The sequence below is a fragment of the Sparus aurata genome, chromosome 18 (genome assembly GCF_900880675.1).
Source record: "Sparus aurata chromosome 18, fSpaAur1.1, whole genome shotgun sequence".
NCBI classification, from domain to species: domain Eukaryota; kingdom Metazoa; phylum Chordata; class Actinopteri; order Spariformes; family Sparidae; genus Sparus; species Sparus aurata.
Genome location: NC_044204.1, coordinates 664415 through 692069, shown reverse-complemented (window position 1 = coordinate 692069; position 27655 = coordinate 664415). Strand labels below are relative to the sequence as shown.

At 46.5% G+C, this 27655-nt stretch overlaps 2 protein-coding genes across 7 annotated transcripts in view; both read right to left on the bottom strand.

The window, feature by feature from the left end:
• Positions 1-12252: 12252 nt before the first annotated feature.
• Positions 12253-13156, bottom strand: LOC115568395 (uncharacterized). Its single transcript, XM_030395634.1, has 2 exons — positions 12989-13156; positions 12253-12871 (listed from the first exon to the last, which is right to left on the bottom strand). The coding sequence occupies exons 1-2, from the start codon at positions 13025-13027 to the stop codon at positions 12290-12292; spliced, it is 621 nt and encodes a 206-aa protein (XP_030251494.1). The 5' UTR covers positions 13028-13156; the 3' UTR covers positions 12253-12289.
• Positions 13157-13950: 794 nt separating this feature from the next.
• The window catches only part of slc44a1b (solute carrier family 44 member 1b), a 78822-nt gene continuing 65117 nt past the window's right edge, over positions 13951-27655 (bottom strand). For 4 of the 6 annotated variants that reach the window (XM_030395627.1, XM_030395628.1, XM_030395629.1 and 1 more), the window contains exons 11-15: positions 22665-22821; positions 22483-22566; positions 22188-22325; positions 21868-22104; positions 20840-21613 (exon numbers count right to left, since the gene is read on the bottom strand). In XM_030395627.1, the coding sequence (XP_030251487.1) occupies positions 21179-21613; positions 21868-22104; positions 22188-22325; positions 22483-22566; positions 22665-22821 (1051 nt within the window). In that variant the 3' untranslated portion in view covers positions 20840-21178. Of the gene's footprint in view, positions 18966-20839; positions 21614-21867; positions 22105-22187; positions 22326-22482; positions 22567-22664; positions 22822-27655 lie in introns of those variants that run through there. The other 2 variants (XM_030395632.1, XM_030395633.1) reach the window with 1 other exon arrangement.

The following is a 27655-nucleotide window of genomic DNA, read 5'->3' as shown; positions in this document are numbered from 1 at the left end:
TACCTCATATGGTCCTGTCCACCTGGGTTCAGACCACTTTATCTTGTGGACCTTTACCTGTACCCAGTCTCCCACACTTACAGCAGGAGTCTTTGGTTAAGTTGTCTCTGACTCTCCCTCCGCACTCTGCACCTGTTTACACAAAACTCGAGTCATGTTAGTCAGAGCAGTCATATAGTCGTCACAGTCAATTTGCCACAGATCCAGAGCAGGGAGGTGTCCCCCTCTCTAAGTAGGCCTGGCATAGGACAGCCTGTCAACAACTCATGAGGAGTCAAGTGTGTTTTGCTGTGAGGAGAGTTTCTCATTGACATTAACGCCAAAGGCAGAGCATTTACCCATGTAAGTTTAGTACCTGCGCAAATTTTGGCGATTTTCCATTTTAATGTTTGGTTTGCTCGTTCAACTATCCCCTGTGATGCAGGATGATAGACACTTCCGAACCTGTGTGTGATCCCTAACGCTGCCTCCACTTCAGCCAAGCGTTTGTTGTTGAAATGAGATCCATTGTCTGACCTGATGGAGCTTGGAACTCTATATCGGGGAATGAGTCATTTTTCAGCCATTTGACAACCGTTTTAGCGTCTTCTTTTATGCAGGGAATCGCTTTTACCCATTTGGTGTATCTGTCAATCATCACCAGAAGGTATCTTAAACCCTGCACTCTGTTGTCTGCCCCCATGTGTCAAGCTTGGGGGGTTAAAGGGGGGACTATGGAAAGGGGAAGGTGGACCCAAATGCAGTTACAAACGAGAGGCAAGGATATGGGGAACAAAAGGCGAGCTTTATTAACAAAAGCTGAATTTCAAAAAAACCAAGGGAGTCAAAAGTCAAAGTAACAAAAGAAAGCAAGGCAAAGTAGCAACAAAAACAGCAAGACAAAGTACAAATCAAAGGCAAAGTTCAAATCAAGAATGCAAATGGCAAAATCCAAAATCCGAAAACACATACCAGAGACGGGGGAACAAGGGACAGACAGGAGCAGGAGCAGGAGCAGGAACATGGACGGGAGCATGGACGAGACAGACGCTGACAAGAACAATGACCAGACAAGGAGTGAAGGGAACACAGAGACTAAATACACAAACACTGATGACAAGACGAGGAACAGGTGAGGTGGACCAACAGGTGAGATAACGAAGGGGAGGAGCACATGAAGGGACCAGGGCAATGGACAGAGGGAGCCAGAGGGAACATAGGAAAAAACACAGGAGAACTTAAAGGACACATGAGGGCCTGGGAAAAACAAGACACAAGACAAGATACAGAGACACGGTCCAAACAAACAGGAGGATGGAGGCAAGGACTGGAACCCACTGGAGGCCGGGGACATGGACTGGGACCCTCTAGAGGCCGGGGACGTGGACTGGGGCCCCCTAGAGGCCGGGGACGTGGACTGGGGCCCCCTAGAGGCCGGCGACGAAGGCGTAGGCGTTCTGGAGGCCGGCGACGAAGTCGAAGGCGAAGGCGCTCTGGAGGCCGGCGACGAAGTCGAAGGCGAAGGCGCTCTGGAGGCCGGCGACGAAGTCGAAGGCGAAGGCGCTCTGGAGGCCGGCGACGAAGTCGAAGGTGCTCTGGAGGCCGGCGATGAAGACGAAGGCGTAGGCGTTCTGGAGGCCGGCGTTCTGGAGGCCGGCGACGAAGGCGAAGGTGCTCTGGAAGCCGGCGACGAAGACGAAGGCGTTCTGGAGGCCGGCGGCGAAGGCGAAGGTGTGGGCTGGCACCCACTGGAGGCCGGCGGCGAAGGCGTGGGCTGGCACCCACTGGAGGCCGGCGGCGAAGGCGAAGGCGTGGGCTGGCACCCACTGGAGGCCAGCGGCGAAGGCGAAGGCGTGGGCTGGCACCCACTGGAGGCCGGCGGCGAAGGCGAAAGCGTGGGCTGGCACCCACTGGAGGCCGGCGGCGAAGGCGAAGGCGTGGGCTGGGACCCACTGGAGGCCGGCGGCGAAGACGTGGGCTGGGACCCACTGGAGGCCGGTGGCGAAGACGTGGGCTGGGACCCACTGGAGGCCAGCGGCGAAGACGTGGGCTGGGACCCACTGGAGGCCGGCGGCGGAGGCGAAGGCTGAAGCCCTCTTGAGGCCGGATCGCTGACTGGGAAACCCTCCTGGGCTTTGGCCGGACCACCAACAGAGGTTCGCAGGGAGCTGGTGGCCTGTGAGCCAATAAAGGGTCGCTGGCGGCGGACGACCTCGGCCTGGCCTCCGACCAAGGAGCTGGCACTGGACTTGGCACGGGACTTGGTACTGGCCTCGGCCGGGCCTCCGACCGAGGAGCAGGCACTGGACTTGGCGTGGGACTCGGCCGGGCCTCCGACCGAGGTGCAGGAACGGGCCTCGGCCGGGCCTCCGACCGAGGTGCAGGGTCTGAACTTGGCATGGGCCTCGGCCGGGCCTCCGACCGAGGTGCAGGAACGGGCCTCGGCTGGGCCTCCGACCGAGGTGCAGGGTCTGAACTTGGCATGGGCCTCGGCCGGTCCTCCGACCGAGGTGCAGGAACGGGCCTCGGCCGGACCTCCGACCGAGGTGCAGGAACGGGCCTCGGCCGGACCTCCGACCGAGGTGCAGGAACGGGCCTCGGCCGGACCTCCGACCGAGGTGCAGGAACGGGCCTCGGCCGAACCTCCGACCGAGGAGCAGGGACGGGACTTGGCATGGGCCTCGGCCGGTCCTCCGACCGAGGAGCAGGGACAGGGCTTGGCATGGGCCTCGGCCGGTCCTCCGACCGAGGAGCAGGGACAGGACTTGACATGGGCCTCGGCCGGTCCTCCGACCGAAGAGCAGGGACAGGACTTGACATGGGCCTCGGCCGGTCCTCCGACCGAGGAGCAGGGACAGGACTTGACATGGGCCTCGGCCGGTCCTCCGACCGAGGAGCAGGGACGGGCCTCGGCCGGTCCTCCGACCGAGGTGCTGGGACGGGACTTGACATGGGCTTCGGCCGGTCATCCGACCGAGGAGCAGGGACGGGACTTGGCATGGGCCTCGGCCGGTCCTCCGACCGAGGAGCAGGGACAGGACTTGGCATGGGCCTCGGCCGGTCCTCCGACCGAGGTGCAGGGATGGGCCTCGGCCGGGCCTCCGACCGAGGTGCAGGGACGGGCCTCGGCCGGGCCTCCGACCGAGGTGCCGGGACGGGCCTCGGCCGGGCCTCCGACCGAGGTGCCGGGACGGGCCTCGGCCGGGCCTCCGACTGAGGAGCAGGGACAGGCGCCATCAGGTCTGCTGACTGAAGGCCACAGGCAGGAACAGGCGCCATCAGGTCCGCCGACTGGAGGCCACTGGCAGGTGTCGACCGGGCCGCCGACTGAAGGCCACTGGCAGGTGTCGACCGGGCCGCCGACTGAAGGCCACTGGCAGGTGTCGACCGGGCCGCCGACTGAAGGCCACTGGCACGTGTCGACCGGGCCGCCGACTGAAGGCCACTGGCAGGTGTCGACCGGGCCGCCGACTGAAGGCCACTGGCAGGTGTCGACCGGGCCGCCGACTGAAGGCCACTGGCAGGTGTCGACCGGGCCGCCGACTGAAGGCCACTGGCAGGTGTCGACCGGGCCGCCGATTGAAGGCCACTGGCAGGTGTCGACCGGGCCGCCGACTGAGGGCCAGCTGGAACCATTGTCAGCCATGCCGTCAAAGGGGATGACCCAACTGGCATCGGCTGGGCAGCCAACATAGGAGTTGGGTATCGAGCTGAGGCATGGGCTGGTAGCTGTGCTGTGGCTGAGGCGTGGTCTGTGGCCGGAGCCGAGGCGTGGTCTGTGGCCGGAGCCGAGGCGTGGTCTGTGGCCGGAGCCGAGGCGTGGTCTGTGGCCGGAGCCGAGGCGTGGTCTGTGGCCGGAGCCGAGGCGTGAGTTTGGGCTGGGACCCCAGAGCCTGACTTCAGGGAGCCAGGACGTGGACGGGCTCGTCGCTTTCTCGGTGGGGCCTTGTAGGCCAGCCGGGTTCCACAAAAAGGAGACACTTCAGCTGAGACTGAAGTTGAGGCATGGGCTGAGGCATGGGCTGAGGCCAAGGCATGGGCTGGGGATGGAGCTGAGGCATAGGCTGGGGCTGAGACTGAGGCGCCAGTTTGGGCTGGAAAGCTGGGAGCTAACTGGGAGTTGCGGCTGTTTAGTTGGGCAACCAGAGTTCTTCTGAGGTCAGCCACTTCAGTTATTAGCTCCACAGCGTATGGAACCGCCCACAACCAAGGCCTGTCAAATATGTCCCTGTTGAACTCAGCTAAAACCTGTAGCATTTCTTTTACATTTGTTTTAGTGTCAAGATTTCCCCATAGTTTCTCCTCAATGACCATGATCTGTTTGCTGAAATCTGCTGGGTCCATTTTACGTGGTCTGGTCATTCTGTCAAGCTTGGGGGGTTAAAGGGGGGACTATGGAAAGGGGAAGGTGGACCCAAATGCAGTTACAAACGAGAGGCAAGGAACTGGGGAACAAAAGGCGAGCTTTATTAACAAAAGCTGAATTTCAAAAAAACCAAGGGAGTCAAAAGTCAAAGTAACAAAAGAAAGCAAGGCAAAGTAGCAACAAAAACAGCAAGACAAAGTACAAATCAAAGGCAAAGTTCAAATCAAGAATGCAAATGGCAAAATCCAAAATCCGAAAACACATACCAGAGACGGGGGAACAAGGGACAGACAGGAGCAGGAGCAGGAGCAGGAACATGGACGGGAGCATGGACGAGACAGACGCTGACAAGAACAATGACCAGACAAGGAGTGAAGGGAACACAGAGACTAAATACACAAACACTGATGACAAGACGAGGAACAGGTGAGGTGGACCAACAGGTGAGATAACGAAGGGGAGGAGCACATGAAGGGACCAGGGCAATGGACAGAGGGAGCCAGAGGGAACATAGGAAAAAACACAGGAGAACTTAAAGGACACATGAGGGCATGGGGAAAACAAGACACAAGACAAGATACAGAGACATGGAAATCAAATACAAGAAAACACAAGACAAAACCAGACAAGAACACAACAAACAGATTTACAGTCATGACACCATGTCAGTGTAGTCGATGGTGATGTCTTTGAATGGGGCATCTGGAACAGGGAATTTGCCCATTGGGCATTTGTAGACCGGTTTGGGGTTGTGGCCGTTGCACACATTGCACTCAGCCACATAGTTGTTCACCATATCAGTCATGAATGGATGCCACCATAGAATGTCTATGTTTTTCAACGTGGTCTTTTTGCTCTCATGAGCTTGCTTCAGGATTAGCTTGCACAATTTCGAAGGAGTGACGATTCTTCCATCATGAGATCTCCATAGTCCCTCCTTTTGTGTGGCCCCTTTCTTGATCCACCCGTTTTTCTCATAGACTCCAGCTTCCTCTTGCATGTTTTTGATGTCATTCTCTGTCAGTTCTGGTAAATTTGTGGCTATGACAGCCATCATTTGTTCTTTGTATCCTCCAGCCTTTTTGGCAGCAGCGTCTGCTGCTTCGTTTCCTCTTACTACATCTGAGGATCCTTTGGCATGCCCTTTGCACTTCATGATGGCCACTTCTTTCAGGAGAAGTACAGCTTTGATCAGTTCTTCAGACTTATTGCTTTTTTGATCATCGGGCTCAGTGACTTTGTCTCGTGACCCACTCCAATTGCCAGGGTGATGTGAGGTTTCGCTGTGCTTGATGAAGCGCACCATTGGAGTTGTTCTGATGTTAAGAGACAGTGTGCAGCCGCACCCTGCTCACCAAGGTAGATGTGTTTGATTGTAAGGGTTTCAGTCAGACCCTCCTTTTCCTCCTCCCAAGTTTGGAGATACTCTTCATCTGGGGCGGCGAGGTAATTGTAGGTACAATGCAGAGGGTCAGGTGGCTCAGTGTATGTCAGCTGGGTTTGAATCCATGGTCTCCATTCCATGTATGTGTTGGGCCTCATGCCCTCATGTACATGTCTCAAACAAAGAGACCAAGAGAGGCCTGTAGTTGAAACCAGAAGCCTAACTACTAGGGCCTCACACGAGGAATTACCAAACAAAGAACAGGGAAAAAGACCGACCAGGTGTGAAAAACGTGACCAGATTGACCTGCCCCAAGACGTCACCCGGTCCCTATTGGCTGTGAGCCCGGAAGCTCCGCCAGGATCACAATGACGTCACCCCCACGTTAAAAGGTCACGCACCCCTCCTGCTCTTTCTACTCGGCAGCGTCCGTTGTGAAGAGACTTCGGTTTCACGCAACTGCTGCAATAAGGGTACAACTCCGAGAAACGTTTTTCATTTCCCCTTTTTGCTTGAGCTAATTTCAGTTCCCTCCTCGCTGGACGAGACAGAGACTGTTTTTGTTTCACTTTCATTTTTGTTCGGACGTTCGTCATAATCGTTGGATCCAGGAACGCGGCACCCAGCCGTCTCCTCATTACCTGCAGAAGGAAGAAAGAATCTTCAGAGGGGACAAAACTGTCCCCTTTACGAGTCGACCTATCGCTGTGGACAGCCTGCCATCAGTCGCTAGGACGCTAACGCTGATTCCGCGCCCGCGCTCCCGAACGAGTTGGAGCTTCGGGTCAGACGGACCCCACGCTACCGCAACAAGCGGCATCCAAAGTAAGAGGCTTTTGTTTGGGCAGAAACAGATAGTACATAGCGTGTTTTTTTTCTTTGTTGTGCTTGTATTCTGTTGTGAAAGGGCCGCCGAGTCCGATTTATGGTTACCCGCACTGTGTGCTAACTGTGTTTGCTACGCTCGCTAGGAGCTCATTCAGGCTAATCCAGCCTGTACGGTCTTGCCGCCGTGTGTGACCACAAGACGTCGTACTCCGGCTCGATCAGCGGACGACAAACGAACCTCGATTCGCTTGCCGGCCACTGTTCGAGGGAGAGACGACCGCTGTGCGCCACATGGTTGTTTGTGTTTGTTTCTTTGTCGTCTGCTAGCCCCGCTTAGCTTCTTCCCTCTTTTACTAACACACACACACACACACACGCACACACACACCGAGATACACGCACTCTTGGTCGCAATCTGTTGTGAACTCATAGTTAACAACCCCGCTATAACATAAGACGTATGTCCAGCATATCCCCTTTATTGACTGAAAAGACGGACTTCCCCGGTAGCACGGCTACCTTCTTGGGACAGTGGGTATCATCCTTGTAGAGTCACCCCTTGTGTGACCAAACCGCACACGAGATCAAAGACGGCGCAACCGCTGACTTTGTTCAAACCTCGCGCGCACGTGTAGTGATCACCTTTGGTCGATACAGTTACAGCCGCCATTTTTGAGTTCCAGGTATATGAATTAGTGAATCTGAATTCATCATCTCGGAATTCGCGCTCTCGCGTGACACTAAGTCACGTCCGGTGTTTCCCTGTAGTCTCTCAGACGAGACTTCCCAAGTCACGCCCACCAATTTGTAGTCCGGCGAACGTGACTTTCCAAGCCACGTTCGGCCATCTTTGTAGTCTTTATTGGGGACTTCCTGATACACATATACACACACACACACACACACATACACATACACGCCTCCACCCAGGTACCTGTTTGGCTTGCGTATGCTTCGATGTTGTTAGCTTTGTGAAGGAAATTGTTGTTTGTTAAAGTAAGTGGTTTGTTCTGTGGAGAAAGCTTTAATAAACACTGTTGACTTTAACTGAGCAGCATCTGTGATTATTTTGCACAATCCCATATTGTAATAACTGCTGGTTGAGATGGCCAGTGCTCGGATTCACGCCTTCCCTCTTGTCTAATTATTGATAATTCCATAATATTGACAAGTTGACTATTTTTCAGGCTATGAGACTCAAAGGTAAATCATTTGATTATTGATCCCTGATTTCAGGGTGGTGCCCCGTGTTCATTAATGACTCATAGTTACCTAGGTTTCATTAATCAACTATAATAAATGTGATTAATTAATAACAGCATATTAATTAATAATTAATAATCAATAACGATTCCCAACATATGTGTACAGGATGTGTGGAGTTTTCTCTCCTGTTGGCAGTAGTCTGGACCAGAACACTTTTGTTTGCCTTTCTTTAGGCTCTTGGGTGGGTGCCATGTACAAAATCCTTTGGCAGGTGTCAGCTGGTATCGACGGGGGTTGGATCAGCAGGCCTTCTTTAGAACACTGTATTGTCAGTCCCAATTTGGTGAGGAGATCTCTTCCCAGGAGATTGACAGGGCATTTCTCATCATTGATTGTGCAGGTTACCATTGGCTCCGCTGAAGGTGATGTCAGCTGCACCGGACTCAAGGCCCCGTCAATAAGCTTGTGGTTGATAGCCAGCCTGTGACATCTGGCTGACTTGTGGCGGCTGCCCAACTGCAGTGTTGACTGGTGCTCCACTGTAAATTGGCGCTTGTCCAACTGTGCCACTGTGGATTCTGGCCTGAATGGGTTGTTGTTAGTGAATGGGTTGTTGTTAGGAAAATCAGGTGCATAGGGTGGGGGAGGTGTTTTGTTGTCTGTGTCCACTAGGGTTGGGTATAACCCTGCAACACATACAGGGGGCGACACTCGGCACTTCTCATGCAGCATCGCTGTCTTCTTCTTGTCCTTTTCTTTCTCGGCTCTTGCACGCCATGCTATGGTCATAAAATTACACACAGCTTTTGTTATTTCAGATTTAACTTTTTTGTGTTCCACCGTCCCTTTTCCCCATAGGTGTTTTCCTCTTTTTTCCCAGTCAGCTTTAGCTTCATTGCATTCTCCGGTCCCATGTGTGATGATACACATAATAGAGGCAGGATTAGGCAGTGAGGCAGCTGGGTTGTTGGAGATCAATCCCTTATTTTCCCACTTTGTCCACAGCTTCTCGATTTCTTTTCTGGTCTCTGTGCCTTTCTCTCCCTTCTTTTTTGCAATTCCTTCCATCTTCCAGATGACCCATTCCTTCAATTCACCCGAATTGGCGATATTTTGAATATCTTCCATGGTTGTGACAGCAAATGCTCAAATCGTACGCTCAGGCCGGAAATAAATTTCAAGCTGGGCGTATATTTCTTTTCTCAACTGTTATTAATTCTCGTGTTCGCATCTAATACAGTTAGCTGTTCTGTATTTATGTACTTTCAGTTATTCCCTTACTTCATTTATTTATTCTCCTTAAGAAAAATCTTCAAAAAATGATTTACAAATGGAGCGCTTGTTGGCCAAGACAATCCAGATTATTCCTTGTATCATCAAAAAGATAAAAAATAAAAAATAAAAATAAAATAAAATAAAACAAGATAAAAAAGATGAAAATGAAAATACAAATAAAAATTATTATATACATATATGTTTGTTTGTTTGTTTGTTTGTTTTTAATGGGGGAAAAACCAAAATAAAACAAAAATAGCTTATATCACACAATAATGTGGGAATACTGGCAACACAAATGGAAGGAGGGGAAAAACCAGTTTTTCAAATAGCGCGGATAGCTGACAAAGCAAAGTAATAAAAATATTTGATAAATATATGAGTTCTTCACGACACAGCAAAACAAACTTTATATCGTCTTATTTCCAAATTCATGTATTTATTTATTTTCTTTGGTGGCGTCTAATTTTATTTAGCTAAAAGTTTTAATCTATAGGTAATCACCAAATTATTTGACGAGACAATGTTTGCATCCAATGTCTTTAAAAACGCTTTGGTTCTCTGTCCAGGAGATGGAGGCAGAGAGATACGTTACTACTATTCTCTGTCCAGACGATGGAGACAGAGAGTTATTACGCAATTGTTAATGCTTTTCACTTTAATCCAGATGGGTGTCGAAAGTCTATTTTAATTTTCAATTTTGCAAGACCCCAGAGCGGCCACCAGATGGAGACAATACCCCTTTCCTATCTTCACCCACTAGGTGGAGCCAACGCTCCGTCAAAATGATTCAACCAACACCTTGTGTCTCCTCAATCACTTCTCCACTCCAAAGCTATATTCTATGCACAAAACTTTTCGTCCACAACAGCCAGTCAGTTTTTATGGAATTCACCCAAACAACTGACCCTATAGATTCTTTGAACAGTGGCCAGCCGGTTTTGTATGGAGTTCACCCGAGCAACAAGCCTTTTGGTGGGAGATACTGCGTACGTTTTCACCGTTAGGTTTTCAGCAGCACACAAACATTTCTGCTGACACCTTCAGGGTGACCCTGTTGATTTCTCCCAACTTAACACCACTGTTTTCAGAATCTCAACACTGTTGTGACTTCTCTTCACTCTCAACACTCCTTAAATTCACCAGCAATTTTATCACCAGTTCACATAACAAAACTGAAACTTTCCTCAGTAAGTTTTCAACACTCCAACACAGCAATAACACAGAAACATCAATAATCAGTAGCAACCATAAAACCATAGAATATATACGAACATATAAGATTTAATATTGCTTTAGAATCTACGCTCACGGGCCTTCTCGCTATGCCCTCTCTTAATTGCTTTAGAGTCTAAAATACTCAAGGATGTTCTCGGCTCTGCCCTTCTTAATTGCTTTAGAGTCTGAAATACTCAAGGACGTTCTCGGCTCTGCCCTCCTTAATTGCTTTAGAGTCTTAAATACTCAAGGACGTTCTCGGCTCTGCCCTCACAAATACCAATAAATGTAACAGTTAATGATACAATTCTTGAGGATTTATCATAATTAATTATCTATTTCTTTTTACTTATTGGTCAAATCAATATTTTTAGCGGCAGACAACCTTACCTCCTCCTCACTCACATAATTTTGGATATAGTCAATTCACAGAATTTAGTTATTGTAACAACAGGTGTCTGCTTACCTTTTGAGAGAGGGCCCTTAGTGAGTGACAAGGAGTCTGGCCTCCGGCCTCCGGTCCCGGCAGGGATGCGGTTGGTCCGGTCCCAATCTGGTCTGTTCGCCTCTTCTTCTTCAATTCACGTCAAATCACGTCGGGGTCACCAAATTTGTCAAGCGTGTTCGTTTGTTTGAGAGGTGAAAGTAGACAGACCAATAGAGAAGACAGACTTCGACGTACTGTTAACTATTTAATAAGAAGAATTGTATCATTAAGCAAAAGCAAAAAAGCTTGATCAAGGTCTTTCTCTGTTTGAAAAATCGCAGCCAGCAAAAGCCAAGCAACCAGTCGCCGAGAAAAAAGATGCAGAATTTCAGCACGTAATACATTATATATTGCTGTCACAATGTATGTGTTGAATTGTCATTGGTCAATTATATAAATAGGATGAATACTATTATTGGACAATCAAGTAAAAAAGGTGGGGAGAATCCGTGGTTTAGACTTTAGCCCTCCCATCAGTGGTGCACAAACTGGTCCCAGTTTCTCAGCACACGAACCATGATTCCTGAAGACGTCACCCTGTTGAAGAAAACAAAATGTTCCTGGCCTCAACTGCCTGTTCCCCGCTATCTGCCTTTGTTTATGGCTCCTTCACTGTCACATACGCATAAAGGAATTTGGGAGGTGATATCGCTGGCCTTCGAGGCCTCTTCATGTGTGAAAGTGATAAGTGAAAGGTGAATGTGTTCTCTCTCATACCCTGGCTTTGTTCTCCATGTATTAGCCCCTCATAAAAGAGACTAATGCTTCTGACCATCTCATTTGTCAACAGGATATGTGCAACTCTTTTAATAATGTGAGATAATAGGAAAAGATGGAAAAAGACAATCTATATGTGTTGTGCAATATTAAAGCATCTAAGTGTGGCAGACATCATAATGTAATGAGCAATGAAAGATGTGTGTGTAGGTTCATGATCAGTGTGTTTGTTAAGAGGAGTCACGGGCAGTCATAGGCAGTATTTAGTAGGCCGGGGTCAAAGGGGTCATAGGGGGACATACTAAGTGGTCGGTGGGGCATAATGAAAATTTATAAATCCTAACAGTAGTCAATATTCAAATGTAGTCTACACATTATCACCTGTACAGGAGGATAATGGGAAGGATTGCTTTTCCAAAAATTGACCAGGCGGCTATTCCTTGACAATTAAGTGTTCACTCTATAGAAATTAAAATGTAGCACATTCCACAGACAACACCAATTGGCCTTCATTCAGATGCCAAATGAGAGCTATGTTGCCCTTTATATGAGACAAAAGAGACAGCAGTTCCATAGCAAAGGCAGACAGATGTAGCCAATGTTCAAATGTAGTATACACATTATCACCACCTTCTGTGATAACCCAGATGAGGCTTTATTCAGATGCCAAGTATAGCCTGAAAACAGTAAACAGAGTACCCACCTCTCAGATTGACCCACATCTTATTTTACCACTACACCCCTGCATATAGCCTATGTTCAAATATAAAACAAAGGAGACAGGAACACAGCTTATCAACAAAATAGGCTTTATTTAGCTGAAGTAGAGCTAAATACACAGAGCAGCATATATAATTAAATACACAGAGCAGTGTATATAAAAAGTGTACACATGTATAAAAAGAGGAATATAAACATAACAGAGGACTTTTATGTCCTTTAAGTCTGTGTCCTGGATATGGCTCTGGGAAAACCTGATGAGCAGGCTGTCCACCTCAAATTCAAACTCTGTCAGGTGATGCTGCGGGAGCATGCGCATCCGGTGCTGGATGTGCTTGCAGCACACTGAAATGAAGTCATTCTGCTCCTCATGCCGGTGTGCTCCTGACCCCATCTTTTCCAGCATTTTGCCGATGGTTGGCATGAGGACCATCTCCTCATCCATGGCCCCATCCTGACCCTTCCTTTTGCGCTTTGCTGGCTGACACTGGCTTTGGTTAATACCTCCCAAGGTTAAACTGGTGTGCTCCCAGATGGTCGACTCAGCAATAGGGGAGCCAGTCAGTGGGATGTCCAACTCGGGCTCCTCTGGCTGTGTGCTGCCACTGCCCTCCAAAGATGAACCGGCCACTATGCTCGCTCTCTCAGGTGACCCAGGGGTCGACGGCGTCATACCAGCAACACACAATTCCTAAACAAAAGAACAAGGGCTGATTTAATACCATGGTATCCTCCTTTTCATAACAAGAATAATACTTTATTTTCAATACAATATTTAAGTAAAGGCAGACATGATAAATTCTGCTACCTTGCGAGTGAGGTTGGACGTGCTCTCCTTCCTCTTCATGTGTAGCTCAATGACCTGAATCCGAATGAGGATCCACTGCTGTCTGGCCGTCCTCGGTGCCCCTGAGCTTCCCGAAGGTGCTGGTTTTTTATACTGATTGTAGGTGGTACGGAGGTTATCCCACTTCCTTCAAATTTCTTTGTCTGAAAGGCACCAAAGACAGTTCAATGAAATGTCCCTTTTCACATGTCCGATTTACGCTAGTCAAGGCCAAATGTACCGATCTTTATTGACTATTTTCAGACAATTTCATGCCTGCTATCGCTGTCTTGTTTTTTATACATTGTCGTGCTAATACATTGATTGCAAGTGGTGATTTTACCTGATAAATGGAGCTTGGTTTTGATCTCACGCCACAGTTTGTTTGTTTGTTTGACTGGAATAGCACTGTAGCGTGATGATGTACAATGGTGGTCTCTCCTCCACCAGTGCAACCAGCTGCTCCTCCATCTCTTCTATTTTCATTTCTGGAAGCAGTGGCTGCATGGACCGCCATGCAGCCATCGCTTCCAGAAATGTGTAGGGATATAAAAAAAAAAAATGTGATGCAACGACGAAGTGTAGTCTGTACTCTGTGCCATCTCTGTTTATGCGGTTTGTTTACCATCACCACTTCTGCACCTCCCACACACTGGCTGATTCGTTAGCACACCGCCAATCAGAATGGTCATCTAACAGACAACCAATCAGAGTATCCGATGGCGTCCAATCCTCCGACAACCAACTTTCTCAGACTTTGCATGTTGAATCGGAGCAGACAACGACTGCACGGCTCCAAAAGCTTCCAACACAGCTGAACACACCAAACAGATTTGTTCCCGAACTCGTCCGAGTCTCCCCAAACGCTTCAGACAGCCAACGGTTGGGCCAGTATGTTCCTGCCTTAATACTCTGCTCAGAACACAGAAGACATGAGGCTCAACTTCATATTTTCCCTTTTATTATTTTCCTTATAAAACAAATATACATAAGAAATGATAAATATAAAAAAGTCAACGCAGAACAAAAGAAAAAGTTCTTCCATGTTACAAACAACTTCTTACTGCAGAGAAAACCTAAACATTAGTGTTACACCTGACAGGTGGACTCTGTCTGCTAACGTCCACCAGGTAACTTTTAGTTCTGTGAATCTAACAGCAGATTATTCACACCAAACGAATGAACATGGCGTGCTGTGATAAAATATGAACATGCAACTTGTTCTGGTCATGTCTCTGCTGCGAACAGCGCCGAAGGATGCCTCAGACAGTCCTCAGTATTTAGAATGCAGTAACCATGATGACCAAAATGTGACGTGTCAGGTGACTTTGGCACAGGTAGGGACACTCCAGTCCTCCTCCTTTAGATAAACTGAAGTTCCGTAGGATAAGCTAACACTCTGTACTTGAAGCTAACACCCCTTTCGTTAAGTTAACACTCTGTAGGTTGATCTAACACTCCGTCAACCTCTCGTCTAGTTTACTTTCAACAGAAACAACCAACCAAAGATGGATACTCTGATACATCAGCTGTGATGTCATCTCCATCACCAGGACCTGCTGGTTGAAGCGGCTCAGCGATCAGAGAGGCTGATTGATCCCGTTTTAACCGATCAGTGGTTAGTATCAGTTCAATAAATGGTGTAAACATGCTGATGGAGCGTCCCCTAACCTGCAGCTCGTGCTGAGCCCACACTTCCTGTGTGCTGATTGGTTAGATTTGATGAATGAAGCAGATTATTGATGAGTAGGTCATCAAGGAACAGAAAAGTTTTATCTCAACAAAATCAATTTAGATTTTTTATCTGAAATCAACCGGAAAATAAATCACAGCTTTGATTTATCATCCAATGCTGACAGGAAGTAAAAAAAAATACACATTTGGATTGATCAGGGTGGAAGAATAAATGTTTACAGTTGATCAATTAATCAATAAGTCAAAAACCTTCATGTCATCACAAACACAACAGTGACGTCAAACTCATCAAACCTACAGCTGATTTCATTTTGTCGGTGAAACAACAGAAGTTTACAGCTTTAGAGGAAAAATTGGGTAAAAAGTTTCTGCTTTGATTAGTTTGATTACTAATAATTCATTATTAGTCTCTGGTGTCGTCTTCCTTCAAAATACTAGATAATGTTCTGAATGATTCAACTGACGCGTTGCAAAGTTGCTGTGGACGTCCTAAGTGTAAAAACATCAGCTGTGTACAGTCTGAGTTTTTTCACATGTGAGGTATGAGATCAGATCAGACTTAGCCTTGTGCCAAATTAGCCTGGTGCTAGCAATAGTCAGCTTACCGTGTTTACTTTCATCATGACTAAATTAAAAGAGGCTGTAGCTCAGAAACTAGTTCTGATGTAGTGATCAGTGGTTACTGGTTATTTCGGTTACTAACTGCGCCAGCAACTGGTGTGTAGCTAACTTAGAAAGCTAACGTTAGCATGCTAATATCTGTTGTGTTTAAATGAAAGCGGTAAAATTAAGTACGGAGCTGAAACTTGATAAATTATGTTTAAAAATTCAATCTGGAAGATATTAAATTATATTCAAGTCAAATCAAACAACTTCATGTTACCCTGATAACATTTAATTAAATGAGGAATTAACATCAGTTAGCTTAGCATCACCAGATCTTTCCCTCTCATTACTGTATGAACTGAAACAGATTGAATCATGTGTGTGGACAGAATTTAGAAAACTAGATGTTTGTTCTGCTAGCTTGTGATGCTACAGTGACTTCAGGTTTACACAGCTGATGTTTCCTAGCAACAGTTGCTTGGAAACATCAGTGAAGTCTGGAAGAGCTGAGACATTTGTTTTACCGGCTGGTCTGAACCTGCTGACTGACAGACTGTACTGAGCCGAACCAGTTAATCAATAACAGAAACATTATTTGATATTTTATTATTTGTCTGATTTAATAACTTCCAAAATGTTTTTCTGTGTGTGTGTGTGTGTGTTAGTCAACATGCTCGTCTCATCTGCTGACTCGCTGTTTTAGACACAAACATGCTCTGAATATTTCAGAGTAAAGGTCTGTCTGTGAACCAGGCCACATGAACAGAACTGAGGTCCATCTTCAGAAACAGAGCTCAGATAAGGAACTCTTCAGCTCGTCTGGTGAGGGAGGTGGATGATGGGAACAGTCGCAGCCCGAAACCGTCCATCCTCTAAACACAGACACACCTCTGGACAGGAAGTCCACCTTCAGACGGCCCTCAGAACAAAGTTCATCATCACATCATCATGTCCTTCAGGTCGCCAGAGTTACGTCAGCAGGTCTGAACCGACTCCGCTGATCGAGCCGCCAGTGTGAGGTTGAAAAGAAATGTCCATTCTTTCTCTAAACACATCACATCAGCTGCTGTAAGTCACAGATAGACACAATGTAACTAAGTAAACCTGTGTCAGTCACATGATCCAGGAGAGTCCTGAGGAGTGATGACTGTCAGTAGGATCAATAATAATCACAACCCAGAAAACCTCTTTCATTGATCACCAGTGAACTTGGCTCAAACTGCGGAGCAACAAGGCAACATGTTGGTCAACCAGGACGGCAACAGAGCAACACGAGTCACCTAGTCTCATGTCAGTGTTTACCGACTGCAATTTCCTGTTTCTGAAGGTGTTGTCACAAAACTACTCAGATGTCGACTTACTGACTTTTCTTCTGAGCTCTCAGCTGCACCTGGCTTAGCGACTGGACGCTGATGTGATCAATGTCTCAGGTTGCCCGGTCAGTTGCCTTCAGGTTGCCCCATCAGTTGCCTTGTGTCAGACAGTTTGACAATGACTTATGGACATTAAAGGTCAGACAGTCGACTTCCTGTCTGAGACGACGTGTCGAACCAACCGAAGCAGGAAGACTTGTTGTTGTTATTGTTGTGATGATGCAGTTTGTTTTATTGCTGACACCACAGGAAGCTCCGCCCACACACCTCCTACCTTCTTCTTCTCTGGATTTGATGGAAACACTTTGTTGTGGAGCTTTCAGGCAGTGAAGAAGAGATCAAACTCCGGGACAGGAAGTTAAATCCAGATCTCCATCACGGATCAGCTGACGGGACATTGACGCCTGCTTCAGACCCGAAATCACCATAACCATCATGAACCTCTCAGGAGCACGGCCCCCAACAATCTGTGACTCTGCCTACATGATGACACGCCGAACATGGAGTCTGAAACAGGCGCCGCACTGCACATGAACCGTTAAACAGGCATTCATTAGCCATCAAAAGATGATCAGAATCCTGTTTTCATGATGACAGGATTGTTTCTATGGCGATGCTGCTCATTTTAACCTGTTAACCTGGAAAATATTTTACTGTTTAGTGAACAGAAGAGAATTAAACAGACATGAAGTTGAACACCTGGAACCAGCGAGACCACGTCCTTAAGTGATCAGCAGTGATCAGCAGCAGTGTTCATTAGCAGTGATCATCTGTGATCATCTGTGATCAGCAGTAAGGTTCTGGAAGTGAAGCTCCTGTTGGTATTCTGAGTTGAATTTCATCATAATGTGTTAACTTTACCGACTTCTCTCCAGGAGCTCTGAGGTTGTGATGGTCTCAGCTCCAGTAGACGTGTCCAGTCACTATGAGATCAGCCTCGTTGTAAGAAAAATGTTTTGTGATGTCAAATAGTATGACACTACAGCCACGTGTCTGATCGGCGGAGTTGCTGTTACTATGGAAAGCCACGTCAGCTACTTGAGTTACTGCGACTATATGATAGGACAGTTAAAGACAGAGCGACCAGGAGTCTGACGGGCTGCGTCTCTGTAGAGACTAAAGAGGTGAACATAACGGAGTGAGGACGAGAACGTTGTTGAAAAGGAATCACTGATGAGACGAGCAGTCGTTCACTTTGAGCACCACCAAAAGACAGATGTGACAAGGGTGTGTCCTGGATGATGTGTTCACTTTCAGAACATGTGACTGAAGACATACGTTGTGATTCGTTAATGAACATTAGAGCAGTTGTTTCAGAATAAAGCGCTTCATTGGTTCTATTTTTCTAGTTGTTTCCCTGCTCCAGAATCAGACAGATAAAAGTGATGTGATGTGATGCACCGGTGACTCTCCAGGCTTCAGCTACATTAAAAAGTCACAACAGTGTTCACCTGATAAAATTGCTCATCTAATCTTCATGAATGAACAACGCACTGAGCTATTAACGTATTGTAACCATGGAGACACCGGTGACAGGATGTGCTAAGTCAAACAGGAGCATGATTCAGGCAAGGCATCATGGGAATTTGGATTAACGGTGAGAAAAGTTCACTTCCAGAAGCGGTGCTCACTGTTAGTCTCTCTGCAGCAGCGTCACATTCGCTTTGATTGATCATAATGAGATCACTGAATGATTGGAACTGTGTTCGCTCAGCGGTCTGATCTGATGGATGTCATGGATACAAATCATTGGATGTATTGATCAATCAGCTGGCAGTGCATCCCGTCAGGCTTTCACACACATGAATCCTGATGAGCAACAGAGGAGGTGCTGCAGCACAGTCTGTCTGACCTCTGACCCCGTTCTCTCTCATCCATCTGTCCACAGACTCCACCCTGCGATGGCATCACAGTGCTCCTGATCAAACATGGAGTCAAGTGAGGAGTGTGCAAGAGTGATCGGCAGCTCGTCGACAAACAGAAAAAGTGTCCCGGCTGCAGTGTTAGAACTGAAGTGTGAGCAGAGATGATGAGTTCAGGTGAGTTTTATAAAAAACGACATTACTACGAAAAAATGCATCAGCCTGTTTAAAATCTGCAGCGCTTCAATATAAAGTGCTTCATTACATTGTTACGTTTTTACAGTTTCTTATTAAAATATTGTTTTCCCTGGAGTGAAACCATAGTAAACATGTTACACGTTGGTAAAAATAAACATTTGGAATGTCTCTTTTTTAAGAAGTCCCATTGGCTGATTTTGGTCAAGCTGAACTCGTCCCCGGAGCCTGAAACAGGAAACAGTCCACATGGTTACATTTTTCATGGTTCACCATCATACACACCAGGCAGGAGGAGGCAGGGAAATGAAGGTGAATGAAGCATCTAGCATGGGTAGTGAGGAGAAACCAGGAGGCTAAACACCAGTCAGTCTAGTCCAGTGAGCAGAATTTTAGAAGGTCACCAATTACCACCATGATTGTTGGAGGTTTTAATATTCAATCATTTTAAGTGTCTGTGTGGTAGTTGTGATTCTGTGTGTGGCAGTTATGAGTCTGCATGATAGTTGTGATTCTGCGTGTGGCAGTTATGAGTCTGTATGTTAGTTGTGATTCTGTGTGTGGCAGTTATGAGTCTGTATGTCAGTTGTGAGTCTGTGTTTGGTAGTTGTGAGTCTGTATGTTAGTTGTGAGTCTGTGTTTGGTAGTTGTGAGTCTGTGTGTGGTAGTTGCAAGTCTGTGTGTGGTAGTTGTGAGTCTCTGTGTGTTGGTCGTGAGTCTCTGTGTGGTAGTTGTGAGTCTGTCAATGTTAGTGTGAGTCTGCGTGTGGTAGTTGTGAGTCTGTGTGTGGCAGTTGTGAGTGTGCGTGTGGTAGGTGTAAGTCTGTGTGTGGTAGTTGTAAGTCTGTGTGTTGGTTGTGAGTCTCTGTGTGGTAGTTGTGAGTCTGTGTGTGGTAGTTGTGAGTCTGTGTGTAGTAGCTATGAGTCTGTGTTTGGTAGTTGTGAGTCTGTGTGTGGTAGTTGTGAGTCTGTGTGTGGTAGTTGTGAGTCTGTGCGGTAGTTGTGAGTCTGCATGTGGTAGTTGTGAGTCTGTGTGTGGTATTTGTGAGTCTCTGTGTGTTAGTTGTGAATCCGTGTGTGGTAGTTGTGAGTCTCTGAGTCTGCATGTGGTAGTTGTGAGTCTGCGTGTGGTAGTTGTGAGTCTGTATGGTAGTTGTGAGTCTGTGTGTGGTAGTTGTGAGTCTCTGAGTCTGCGTGTGGTAGTTGTGAGTCATGGTGTGGTAGTTGTGCGTCTTTATGTGTTAGTTGTGAATCCGTGTGTGGTAGTTGTGAGTCTGTGAGTGTTAGTGTGAGTCTGCGTGTGGTAGTTGTAAGTCTGTGTGTGGTAGTTGTGAGTCTCTGTGTGTTGGTTGTGAGTCTGTGTGGTAGTTGTGAGTCTGTGTGTGGTAGCTGTGAGTCTGTGTGTAGTAGTTATGAGTCTGTGTGTAGAAGTTGTGAGTCTGTGTGAGGTAGTTGTGAGTCTGTGTGTGGTAGTTGTGAGTCTGTGTGTAGTAGTTGTGAGTCTGTGTTTGGTAGTTGTGAGTCTGTGTGGTAGTTGTGAGTCTGTGTTTGGTAGTTGTGAGTCTGTGTGGTAGTTGTGAGTCTGTGTGGTAGTTGTGAGTCTGCATGTGGTAGTTGTGAGTCTCTGAGTGGTAGTTGTTAGTCTGCGTGTGGTAGTTGTGAGTCTCTGTGTGGTAGTTGTGATTCTCTGTGTGGTAGTTGTGAGTCTGTGTGTGGTAGTTGTGAGTCTGTGTGTGGTAGTTGTGAGTCTTTGTGTGTTAGTTGTGAGTCTCTGTGTGTTGGCTGTGAGTCTCTGTGTGTTAGTTGTGAGTCTCTGTGTGCTCAGGGGAGCAGAGCAGGTACCTGGGGGAAGCTAGGACCCTGCAGACACTTCTTCTCATCAGCAACTTAAATGGGTTGTCATTGATCTGACACATTGTGTTGCTGATCTATCTGACACATTGTGTTGCTGTTCTATATGACACACTGTGTTGCTGATCTATATGACACATTGTGGTGCTGATCTATATGACACATTGTGGTGCTAATCTATCTGGCACACTGTGTTGCTCTGTGGTGTTTACACTGTGACAGTGAGATGTGAACACAGGAGAAGCAGAGACCTTTATCATGTCTCAGTTTATTATCTGCTGAGTCCTTAAAGCACCGCGGTGAGAAAACATAAGGCGACAGACGACACACAGCTGCAGGATGACATCATTACAAATATAAACATACAAAGTAAAAAATAAATTACAAATGATCTTAAAGTTCATGAAGAGTTTGGTTCAAGATGTTGAGGAAGAAGCAGCAGTGATGATGATGATGATGATGATGATGAGGAGGAGGAGGAGGAGGAGGAGGAAGGTTAGCATGCATCAGTGTCCATCCAATCAGCATGCTCAGGACGGTGTGTGTATGTTAGCATGCGTCAGTTAGCACATGTCAGTTAGCATGCATCAGTTAACATGTCTGTTCGCACGTGGCGGTGACGGCAGCTGATTTTGTACTTGGGCTTAAGGGGGCGGGGCTTGGCGTGTGCAGCAGGCTGATGAACAGGAAGAGGGTTGAGGTTGGCAGATAGACGCAGAGAAAGAGGACGATGTCCTCGCTCAGACAGAGGACGAAGTCACTCTGCTCCTTCAGCACCCAGTCAACCAGCACCCCCACCAGCAGGTAGTACACCTGGAACTCCTGGAGCTCCTCCCACACCTCCCTGTCCCCATCCAGATCTGCCCCCACCTGCTCCGGCAAGCTCTTCCGCCTGGCCACGCCCCCTCTTCCGCCACTGTCACTCACCATGGGCTTCATCTCCGCCCCCTCTGACACTGCCTCCTTCACCCGGCTCCGGCCACGCTCCACTGCCCGCTCCAACCGCCGGCTGCTTTCCACAAACTCCTACAGGGGAGGGGCCACAGGGAGGGGAGGGGCCATGGGGGACAGGTGGGAAATATAGAGGGGATGAGTCCACATTGCTGTCACTGTCAGAGAACTTGTTTGATTTGCTGTTTAAATTCAAAATGTTGACAGGAATTCACTCGTAGACAAATCAATACGTCACATTATTAATATCATCATCTATCACGTTCAGACTAATAAAGGTTTGTTAACGATGCGTTCACGACTGATGAAACGTGTCTGGTGTGTCTCACCATCAGAGCTTTGTCCATGAAGAACTCCTTCCCTGGAGTGCCGTCGTTGTACTTGGTGTCGATGGCGAAGCAGAGGAAGAGGACGTCCACCACGATCTCAAAGATGGACAGGAAGCAGTGAGCCACCAGGAAGGAGAAGAGACACACGATGATCAGAGGCAGCAGCCACTCAGCGTAATCCTGCCGGTAGTTCAGGAGGAGGACACCGGCGAAGGCCGTTGATGTCACAATCAGGATCTGAAACAGACACAGGTCGGTCCATTTTGTTTTTACATGGGAGAAAAATGTTAAGAAAACATGGACAGAGAATTCAGTCTCACTTTCCCCAGGAAGAGCACGAAGTCGCCAACGGCGTTGATTGTGGCAACGCGCAGAGCGTTTTCCACCAGGATCACAAAGGCGTCACGGGCAGACGTGCAGAAGCTGGTGCTGTTGATGGCTGTGGCTGCATACGCATTCTAGGAAAATAAATGACATGTGAGACAATTAAAATGAGATAATGAGGTGTGTGTGTGTGTCTGTGTGTCTTTGTCTGTCTGTGTGTGTGTGTTTGTGTGTGTGTGTGTCTGTGTCTGTGTGTGTGTGTGTTTGTCTATGTGTGTGTCTGTATGTTACCTGATTGAGATAGTTGAGGCACTTCTCCAAACACCACAGACAGCAGATGCAAGTTTTCAGCAGACAGCGAGCACATGCATTCTCCTGAGAACCAATGACATCATCAGCTGATACATAATCAATAATATGACAGACTGACAGAGGCTGATTGACTGTCGTTGTTGTTGATAAAGTTTCCCTACCTTTCCCTTCAGCTGGTTGTGGATGTACATGAGGATGAGTCGGGGGATCTTGACCAGTGTGATGATGAAGGATCCTTTAGCCACGGTGCCCAGGTGGTACCGGAACAGCCTCAGGACTGAAGACAGGATGGGGGTCACCGGGAGGCGGTTCTTGTCCCTGAAACAAACATGGTTCACAGCTGCTGTTAGTTTTTATCTCTAATATCATCAATAACTAGTTGCCTTGTTGGCTTCAGTGGTGTGGCATGGGGAAAATGTCTGAGGAAGCAAAGTGAGACACAACCTCTAAGCTTTGTATGTTTTACGGGGGTGGGGGCAGAAAATTGTCTGTTGTAATTTATATGTATTCAAATTCAAATGTCTTAATTGGCATGAGGTAACACTGTACATATTGCCAAAGCAAGCGTTTGGAATTCAAAATAATAACAACAATAAAGAAAAACAATATTTACAATAAATTTGTTATAATCTATTATAACCTATATAATCTATGTTGGTAATACTGTAACTATGATTGACTCAATCACAGTCACAGTCACAATCAATCAATCTCAGTCAATAATCAATAACAATGAATCAATCAATCTGTTTGTGTCAACTAAAAATGTCATTAAAACAGTAGTAAACAGGCTACAGTTAATATAAGCAGTCTGTTGTCAATATAACAGTAATAACAAAAAAAAGAAGAAGAAAACAAAACAGATGATATGTGTGTCACTTTGGGTCTCTCAGTCTATGGCAGGCACAAAGATTGTGGTAGTTTGTGTTGAAGTTGTTAGTGTGTGTGTGTGTGTGTGTGTTGGTGGTTGTGTGTGTTGGTGGTGTGTGTGTGTGTGTGTGTGTTAATGTTGATACGAGAAATAAATAAATAAATATGAATGAAACAATTAAAAACTGCAAGCAGTTATGAACGGGGACCAAGCCCCCCCGCAACTCGGACCCCATGCACCGCAGAGCCCACGGAAATTGGCCCCAAAGGATGACGGGCTCGGGGCAAAAGTGAGGACACAGGCCAACGTCTGAGCCGTGGTATTCGCTGTAATGGGAAGTACACTGGAAGTGCAAAAGGCTGAGTGTGTGACGATTTGGATTTGTTGTAATAAGACACGCCCACATTGACCACTCATGATCACCTTCAAGATATGTCCTCAGGATTGGCCCTACATCATACCAACCAAATTTCGTGAAAATCGGTGAAGCCGTTCAAGAGATAAAAAACTTCCCATCTTTTCAGCGCCTCCTAGTGGCCAAAATTCGGCTCATCCCTTCCCAGTGTCATGACAACCAAGGAACTCAAATTTGGGGTTAATAGCATTTAGTTTGACCGAGATATCTAACAGTTTACATGTTTATAGCTAGCTACAGAAATTTGTTTGTTAATAATTTGCGCATTTTTTGACCGAGCAAAATTCTTTTGATAACTTCAGATCAGGTCCAGCTGAAGAGTGTACGTGCCAAGTTTCATGCAGATCGGACAAAATCCCAAGGAGGAGTTGGAAAAAGTAGATTTTGCATATGTGGTGATTTAGTGAACGAAATGTGCAGCAGAAGTGAGCGTGTCCTATGTCAGACAACCCAGCTCTATTCAGAGAACATATGGATTTAAGCTTTGCAAATGTGTTATTTAAAATGTGGAAGTTATAGGAAAAAACACAAGTGCATCCATTATAGCGCCACCTACTGGAGTACATGTGCAATTTTTGGTATGGAAGAACTATGTCCTATTCTATCTGTACCATATAAACTCTCAGCATAATAGTTTGGCTGAAATTAATGTCTGTAGTTTATTTTGGCCCCAAAGGATGATGGGCTCGGGGCAAAAGTGAGGACACAGGCCAACGTCTGAGCCGTGGTATTCATTGTAATGGGAAGTGCACTGGAAGTGCAAAAGGCTGAGTGTGTGCCGATTTGGATTTGTTGTAATAAGCCACGCCCACATTGAGCAGTCATGACCACCTTCAAGATATGGCCTCAGGATTGGCCCTACATCATACCGACCATATTACGTAAAAAGCGGTGTAGCTGTTCAAGAGATATAAACTTTCCATATTTTTAGCGCCCCCTAATGGCCAAACTTCGCCAAATTCGGCTCATCCCTTCCCAGTCTCATGGCAACCAAGGATCTCACGTTTGGTGTTAATAGCATTTAGTTTGACCGAGATATCAAACAGTTTACATTTTTATAGCTAGCTACAGAAATTTGTTCGTTAATAATTTGGACATTTTTTGACCGAGCAAAAATCTTTTGATAACTTTAGATCAGGTCCAGCTGAAGCGTGTACGTGCAAAGTTTCACGCAGATCGGACAAAATCCCAAGGAGGAGTTCGAAAAAGTAGGTTTTTTTCAGTTTTTGCGATTTTGCAAAAAAACTTTCTAACCGGAAGTGGGCGTGGCCAATCGCAAAGTGATTCAGCTCCATCCAGGGAATCTGGGGATACAAGGTTTTTGAATGTGCGACATACGGTGTGGGAGTTATAGGCAAAAACGTGTTTTCCTAGGTTATAGCGCCCCCTGCGGGCGGATATATGTAGTTTTTTGTGTCTGAGATATTCGCAGGAGTCTGGACCAACCCTCCAAATTGCACCGCCCTCCCTTGCATGGTTTAGCCTGCAGCACCACTTTTAGCCGGAGAAAAATAAAAATAAAAATCTTTACAATTACAATAGGGTTCCTAGCACCGCTGGTCCTAGGAAACCTCGGCCCCTCGGGCTGGCCCCCTAATAAGTAAATTCTGAGTTGTGTTTCTCAGCGACGTCAGCTGATCTGTAGTCTACTTCATATCGGAAAATACGTACTCCTAGGCCACTAGTATGGATGAGTTTCACATTAACTTTTTGGAAAATACGGTGATTTTAACTCTTGGCAAAAGGCTGAGTTGTCGTCACTGGTCAAGAAAAGAAAAAGAGAGGAAAGCAGCGAAGAGGGAGAAGGGAAATGGCGTCAGTTTGGCGAATTATATTTCTCTGCTGAAAAACACTATGAACGGTAACAAATAAATTGTAAAAAGAAACACTGTGTCAAGTTTTTTTTTCGTGTTGGCAAGTAACCGTGTAATAAGCGGGATAATGTATAGAACGGCGGTCATTATCGGGAAAATAAGTCCCTTCGGGATGAATGAGATCCCTCCGCGTCCGGTTCGTCCTGTTGGGACTTATTTTCCAGATAATGAGCGCGTTCGATACATTATCCCTTACATATTTATCTCCATTTTAATAAAGTGGTGTTATTAACCCTTTATTCCATATGTCAGGAAAAGTGCCAACTGTTGGAATTATATTTTGTTTGTAATCAAGTTTTTATTGATTTTAAACATTAATAACACAGGAACTAAACAGAAACATTGAATACCCACAACACCGCTACCCATCAACCCCCCCCCCCCCCCCCCCCCCCTTCATTCCCCCCTCCCCTTCCTTTGAACACACAGAACACACCCACATCCCTCCCCACTTCCTCGCCTCTTCCCCCTCCCCACGGGACACAGTTATACATTTTTACAAAATCAGAATCAAAACAGTCAAAAAGGACAATGGATTACAAACATACAGTGTAACACAGATGAACCTCAAAGGTCATGACAATAATGTTTGAACATCTTCTGCAGCTTTTTTCCAATTCTGCAACGTTTGTGGCTTAGAATTATTAATGCGAGCTGATGATCATTGCAGGTAGATCACCACGAGGAGAGCTTGTAGCCAGTTTTTTATTGATAACTGATGTGGCGGAAGCCACCTTAAAACTATAATTATTTTTGCTGCAGTCATGCCAGCCAACCAGAGTTTATGTTCTACCTCAGCAATCTTGAACCTGGAGTCATCATTTAAGAGAAGAAGTGCCGGTTCCAGTGGGAGTTTCCTGCCTATCAGATCAGACACCTTATCCACAACTTTAACCCAGAACCTTTGTACATCTGGACACTCCCACAGGACATGCATCAGTGTACCCATAACGCCCTGATTACAGAATGTACGGTCAGGATTGGAAGCTAGGCCCATTATTTTATGTGGTGTTAAGTAGGTCCTGTGACAAATTTTGTAGTGGATTAATTGGCGATTTGGGTTTTTAGAAGACCGAAAGACATTTTCCCACACAGTATCCCAATCAATGGTCTCTGTTCCTAGATGTATATCTGCGTTCGGGAGATTCTGCAGGGATGTATGATAGGAGATTATTATAAAAATAAGAGACTGTTTTCTTGTGGGGAGCTTTCTCCATCAGTGATATTAAAGGGTGAATCCCGAAATCAGCCCCTGAAGGAACCTTGAGCGAACTAAGAGCTGACCTTACTCTAAAATAGAGGAACTGTGAGTTTCTTGAGATACCGAAATGGGACATTAGATCGGGAAAATCCAGAATTGCGTTTTGGCCCGAGATATCCCCCAATGTCCAAATGCCATGTTGAGCCCATAATTGTGAAATGAATGGTTCGCCACCCGTCAATAAATTGGCATAATGCCAAATAGAGGAGTGTTTATGCCATTTGGATTTAAAACCCATACATTTCTCTACTTTCACCATCGTTTGTATTACATATGATATTATCAGGATGAGCCAGCTCCTGTTCTAGTGTCTTCCAGGGGGAAGCTACCTCTGCATCAAACCAGTGTTTCAAGGAACGCAGCACTAACGCCCAATTATATAACTTATAAGTTAAGTTTTGGCAAGCCCATCCACCCTGGGGTTTATCTCGTTGCAATGTTGACCATTTAATGCGAGGTTTTTTCCCCATTCCAAATGAACTTTTTAAGCTTTGAGTCAAGTTTCTGCCAGAACCCCACTGGGGTTGGTAAAGCGAGCATAGAACTTACAAAGTTTATGCGTGGGAGCACATTCATTTTGATTGTAGCTACATGGGCAGGCACTGATGAAGGGGGTGCTGCCCATCTCTCAAGGTCATCCTCAATGTTTTTCAAAATGTAAGTGTAATTATTTTTCGCTATTGCCTGGATACAGGGACTGATTTCTATACAGGATTGGATTTTTAATTTCT